This window comes from Apium graveolens, chromosome 5 (assembly GCF_009905375.1).
Source record: "Apium graveolens cultivar Ventura chromosome 5, ASM990537v1, whole genome shotgun sequence".
Taxonomy (NCBI): Eukaryota; Viridiplantae; Streptophyta; class Magnoliopsida; order Apiales; family Apiaceae; genus Apium; species Apium graveolens.
The window spans coordinates 80,344,671-80,351,178 of record NC_133651.1 but is presented as its reverse complement, the minus strand read 5'-3'; the positions used below and the strand labels follow the sequence as shown (position 1 = coordinate 80,351,178).

Here is a 6,508-nt window from a genome sequence, read left to right as displayed (position 1 = left end):
ATGGAGAATAAGCTTCAACTTGATAAGGACGAAGGAGGGCAACTGGTTGAAGCAACAGAGTATAGATGCATCATTGGAAGCCTGCGATATCTGACACACACACGCCCGGATATTACATACGCGGTGGGTGTGGTGAGTAGATTCATGGAAAAGCCAACCGTGAAGCACCAACAAGCTGTTAAACATATACTGAGATATGTGAAAGGCACTGTTAATTATGGTCTAGCATACAAGAATGAACAAAGTGGGAAAATATTGGTTGGGTTCTCAGATAGTGATCTAGCGGGCGATGTTGTTGACATGAGGAGCACAGGAGGGATGTGCTTCTACTTGAATAAGAGTCTGATATCGTGGACATCGCAGACGCAGCGTGTGGTTGCACTATCGTCCTGCGAGGCTGAATACATGGCTGCAACGTTGGCAGCTTGTCAAAGCATTTGGTTATGTGGGTTACTTGAGGAAATATCTGGACAGAAAATTGGACCTGTTATACTCCATGTTGACAACAAATCTATAATCGAGTTGATGAAGAACCCAGTTCTGCATGGAAGAAGTAAACATATTGATGTGAGGTTTCACTTTAACTATGAATGTATCGAGAGTGGAAAGTTGATAGTTAAGCATGTGGTTACTCTGAAGCAGTGAGAGGATATTTTAACGAAGGCACTAGGACGTGTTAAATTCTAGGAGATGAGAGAAGTAATTGGTGTAAAGGACCTTATTGGAATGCTGTGAACGAGTCAAGGGACATGTTTAGATTAGGGGGGAATGTGTTTGATATTTTAATCAATCTAAACATATTCTAAATATTAAATAAAGTAGAGTTAGTCATGTAGAAATAGCCGTGTGGTGTAGCATGGTCTTAGGATCATAATAACAGCTAATAAGACATAGTATGAGTCTATCTTTGGGTGGTTCCTGATTTGTAGAAACCACTTTCTATGTTTTGTATTTTTAACTCTCTGAACGTTGTAGTTTTCCTGAGAATGAGCAATAAGAGTATTATCCTCTCTTGAGTTATACATACAGGTGTGTGTTGTGTGCTGATTTCTAATAGATTGTGTATATATGCTCCTCTAGTATTACACACATGACTAGCCAACCTGCCGTATCACGTGAAAAATAATGGGTATTGTTGAGATTTGCAATATTTTAAGTTGTGTGCTTATAAAGGGATGCTTATAAGGGGATAGGCCCTTGAGAAGAGCCCAAAGGGTAGGTATTTTGGGCAACAAATTTGATAATGTGTAATGCACACAAATGCAACTCAAAATTGGTTATTTTGGGCATTTTTTCAATTTATTATACACATAGGTTTATATTTTTCAACAGATATAAGTGTCCTATCACTACACCATATATGGGCTATTGCAAGCCTAATATGTATTAGTGTTGCATGAAGTGTTGCTAAAAACATAAAAATTGGTAATCTATTGCAATACTTTTAAAACCGTTACATAAAATATTAAAATGTTGCAAGTAAAATGAGATTTTTGAAATTTTCAATACAATTGCAATACTATTACAAAGTGTTACAACAAACGAAACACTTTTTATTCTTTTTTCACTAAAATTATAGGCGGGAACTTTTTTTTCATTGGACGGGATGTTTATACGCCAAAATTTTTCAGACAAAATATTTCTAACACCTAATTAAACAAAATATTACTCACTCTCTCTCATCTCTCTCCCTCTCTCCCCCGACCACTCTCTCCCGAAGCTCCTCTCCCCCCTCACGACTCTCATTTCCTCTATCTTTCTCTCTGTCCCCTACTCTCGCATCTCCAATTAAGCCGTAGCCCAAAACCCCAACCTAATTGAGTAAGATTTGTGCAAAAATCGAAGTAAATATTCAATTAGAGGTATTTTACTCTTCTTTTTATGCTTATACTTGTATATATATGTATGCACGTGAACAACTTTACCTGAAAGACAATGTATGTGAAATTTGTTGGATTTTTGTATTAATTAGTTGAATATATGTGTTAATTTTGTTGTGATATACACTACAAGAAAAATGGATAAATACGACCGATTAAAAATCGGTTGTGTTTAGTTAAATTCGAGTGTTTCCTGTCGTATTTAACTAAATATGACCGTTTTTTGGACCGGTCGCATTCGCTCGAGTCATATTTAGTAAATCAGTCGTATTCAGTATACGCGCGGCTAAATTCGACTGCTTAAATGCGACCGAAAGCGGTCGAATTTATTTTTCACCTAAAATTTGAAAATCCCGCCCAAAATTTTGAAGTTTTTAAAAAAATTAAAATGTCCGCCTAAATTATAAATTCGACTGTATATGGTTAAAAATATTATTCTAAATTCGACGGAATGTGGTCGAATTTATGAGCACCATATTTTTAAAAAAAATATCGCCGGAAAATTTTCAGATTCCGGTGAGCTTCAAAAAATCCGTCAACCATTCCGATAACTCCGATATTGGCAAAAATGAGATTTTTTCGGTTCAATTTCAAACAATAAATCATTTCCAAAATCTAAAGTTAACATCACCCACAATACAATCCCTTTTCCGAACAAAATGACAACTTTTCCGGCCAAACTCGAAATAATGTAAAACTCGACCAAATTCAACACTCAATATCACAAAATAAAGTCAATTACCTATACAATCAATTATGAATAATTATATTAACATATAACCCTATCAAGAACACAACAAATGATTCAAAAATAATACCAAATCACAAATATCAAGTTTTCAATTAGAAATTTTCACATATATACTCCTACAATTTTCAAAAATTCAAACCCACAATCAAAAATGATAAAGAAACACAAAATTTTGAAGACCCATTTAATATTTGTTCAAGAAAATGAAGATAAAAGATGGGTGTTGGGGGCGGATGATTGTACGAATAGAAAATAAAAAGAGGTGGTCGGAGAAAAAGGGGATTGGCCGAAAAAAGAACGAAAAAGGGGGAGGGATGGGGTTGAGTGGTTACGGTGAGAGAACAGGGGAGGGGGGCGGGGGCAGAGAAAATAAGGGAGGGGAGGGGGGCAGAGGACAGGGAGTGGGGGTGTGGATGGGGGTTGTTTACACTACTAGAAATATGGGATCAGACATCGGTTTAGAACCGATGTTAAAAAAAATCTGAACCGATGTCTTCGCGTGTGATGTTAAATGTCATCAGCCTTTGACATCGGTTAACAGCCGATGTCTATTACAGTGTTATACATCAGTTTTAAGATTAAATGTGATGTCTTTGCAACAAATTTTAGCTTATATTACACTATTTTTAGGTGAACATGAGTATATTATGAGGTATTTATCCATTAAAACGAGAAATCTACAAGCTCTAAAAGTCATTTATTAAAGTTCTTTTGAACAAACCGATGTGAAATGCTAGATCAGACATCGGTTAGATTAGTGGCCCGATGTGAAATGTTTGATCAGACATCGGTTATATTAGCCCCCCGATTTGAAATGATGGATAAGACACGGGTGTTCTTCACGAAATCGATGTTAAATCTTTTTATTTAACATCAACCAATTTCTCTAACCGATGTTATTTGACTTAATATAGATTGAGTTTCTTTTCAGAACCGATGTCAAATGACTATTTCACATCATTTTTTTAGTTCTTTTTCGTTTAATATTATTTTACCTGATGTCTTTTCTATATTTTTTACATCGATTTACATTAATCATTATGATGTTAATGTTCTGTAAATTGCATGCCATCCTGGTACTATTTACAGCCACAGGGAACCAATTACATCTACAACCAAAAAAACCAAACAATGCTAACATCCCAACAAAAAACATTCAAAAACATCCAACAGAAACATAAATATAAATTGATAGAAAATTTCTTAACATTCACTACAACAAAATCATTTCGTACATATATTCAATTCTAAAATAAACATCCCAACCAAAAATAACAAAACCCAAATTCCCTAGTTATTATATCCGACATTATAAACATCTCTAATGCTTGCAAGTACCACTAACTGCATCATGATGTTGTGCAATTGCCAAAGTATCAGCCAAAACTGTCAGTTGTAGGCAGCCTGCTTGACTTCTTCCCTTCAAATGTTATAACAGTGAGTATGTGTGTGTATAGATCTGTTGGCTTCTAATCCAACCTGTGACAGTAAGAGTGGCGGTCACAGCAGATTTGCTTTATTAATTTTCATAAAAGATAGATTAAGAAGAATTATAATTATCTCTAATCAAATGCATAAGGATCAGCTGCATATGGATTCAGAGATCCTTCCGAGAACTGATCACCGATAAGAAACAGTGAAAAAATCAACAGGGAACAAATCTTGCTAGAATGTCCAAACATACAGCTTCTGTTTATAGAAAATGCTGAAGATAACCAATCAGAACTGTATAGCATTTAATACTACAAAACTAACACAGTACATTTTATAATTTGCATCTCCGAAGTTCAAGGATGATATTGCCCTCAAGACGAATCCTCCAACTTGAGAAGTAATTGGCTGTCTAAGAGACTTTAGTGACTTATCAACTACCAAGAAGAATACACATGTCCACAAATCACAGTCATAACTTTTGTTACAGTAATTCAGTTCTTGGCTAATAACTTTTTTTGCTAGTCAATGAATTTCAAATTTGCTGACCTGACAATATTCGCAACATCATGGTCATATTCCTTTTCGTTTACTCCAACGACATATGTTGGAATATCAGCTCCTTTGGCTGGTGCAGTGATAATAACTTTCTTGGCACCTGCTTGAATTTGTTTCCCAGCACCAGGGCTATCCACAAACATACATGTCCCCTACAATTCATATATACCAGTTAGTAAAAAAAAGTTACGTTGTATGATAATCAGAATTTTAATAGATATGATATCTGAAGTAGGGACAGTTCCGAAATTAAATGAAAATAAATATGGTACTCTTAAATCAAACAAATACCTCGATAACAATGTCAATTCCAAGCTCTGCTCATGGAAGCTGCAGAGGGTCTCTGTTGGAGACAACCTTGATGAGCTTTCCATCAACACTGATGGTTTCATTATCAACTATTTTAACATCAGCCTTGAAAGTACCCAACATAAAGTCATACTTCAGCAAGTGTGATGCCTGCACTTGCAATGCAAATTAACTAGTCATCAAACTGTTAACAGATGTTACTATGCCAACTAATAAATTAACTTTCAGGAATCATCATAGTATATATTAGAACTATAAAAATACCACTCACATTCTTGACACCACCACTGTCATTAAGAATGACGACTTCAAGTGGAGAATTTTTGCGCCCATGCCAGCAGCGGAGAAAGTTTCTACCTATACGACCAAAACCATTGATTGCAACTTTCAATTTGGCAACTGTCTCTCCTTTAACAGGTGACATTCCTGTAGTCTAATTCCAGAAAAGCAACAGAAAACATTACTGATATTGTCATTTAAGAAGGGAATTTTTATAGTCATGCATTGTCAAAATCATGGTTTGTTAAGTGTATGAAGGATATCAGAGAATAAATTTATTACTAACCCAAACTATAAGTATTTATGATTTGTAAATGTTTACAGAATAGTATAACCTTAGGAGTAAGTTGGGGAGCAACCACATCAAAGAAAGACCCTTCCCTAGCACTCCTAGAGTATGTCAGGGAAACACTGGATCGAAGCCTAGAAAATTCAGCTACATCGAGTCTCTACACAAAGAAAATGCAACTAAAAAATCCAGAAAACTAAAAAACAAATAATTAACTGCTTTACGTATGCTAGGGTAAAAACAAAAGTTATGACTGTGGTTTGTGGACATATGTATCCTAAATTTGTAATTTAAGAAGGATGCACTTCGAACAACATATGCATAAAAAGAGTGAAGTGCGAGAAAATTACCTGACTCATACCAGGCAAGATAACATTTGTAAGTTAATCATTGATTGATAGAGGCAGTGCCGGCATCCGGCTCATTACCTATAAGAAAAACACCATATAGACAGATTTATCTATAAATTGATTATTTCTGTATCATAATACAGTTTTCTGTATCAAAAAAATAGTGTAGGTATATATAATTCATATATAATACATAAAATACAAGTATTGTATAACTCCAATTAGAAAGAAAAAAGGCCACTTGTTGCTCGCTTGCCTTCCATCTAAATGTAATTTTTACAATTTCCATCTAAATGTAAATCCCTATCAGAGATATTTAATCCTTATACTTTTCATCTAAATGTAATCCTCATTGAAGTCACTTCAACTACATACACTATCTAAAAGTATTGTGGTCATAATTCATCAAGCATAATATACTATTGAAATATGGTGTGATCATAATTAAGTATAATTCAGAGTACCTATATCTGAAACAAATATCAAAAAAGGGGAATGAGAATAATTATATGAGAGTCGAAATGGAGCTGGTAATATTTAGCAAGGGCAATAATGGAATTGAGAGCAGCAGCACCGGAACCAATTCGACAACCCTGAGGATGAGGAACAACAAGAGTAATAGTAGAATGAGCAATACGAGCAAGACGCTTAGCACGGGAAA

General features: G+C 34.9%; 1 protein-coding gene and 1 pseudogene across 1 annotated transcript; one reads left to right on the top strand and one right to left on the bottom strand.

Annotated features, from left to right (window-relative positions):
- LOC141660200 (secreted RxLR effector protein 161-like) lies at positions 1-645 on the top strand. The gene has a single exon (XM_074467165.1). It carries the CDS (start codon positions 1-3, stop codon positions 643-645), a length of 645 nt encoding a protein of 214 aa, XP_074323266.1.
- Positions 646-1,669: 1,024 nt separating this feature from the next.
- LOC141660199 (glyceraldehyde-3-phosphate dehydrogenase B, chloroplastic-like) lies at positions 1,670-5,856 on the bottom strand (annotated as a pseudogene).
- Positions 5,857-6,508: the final 652 nt, after the last annotated feature.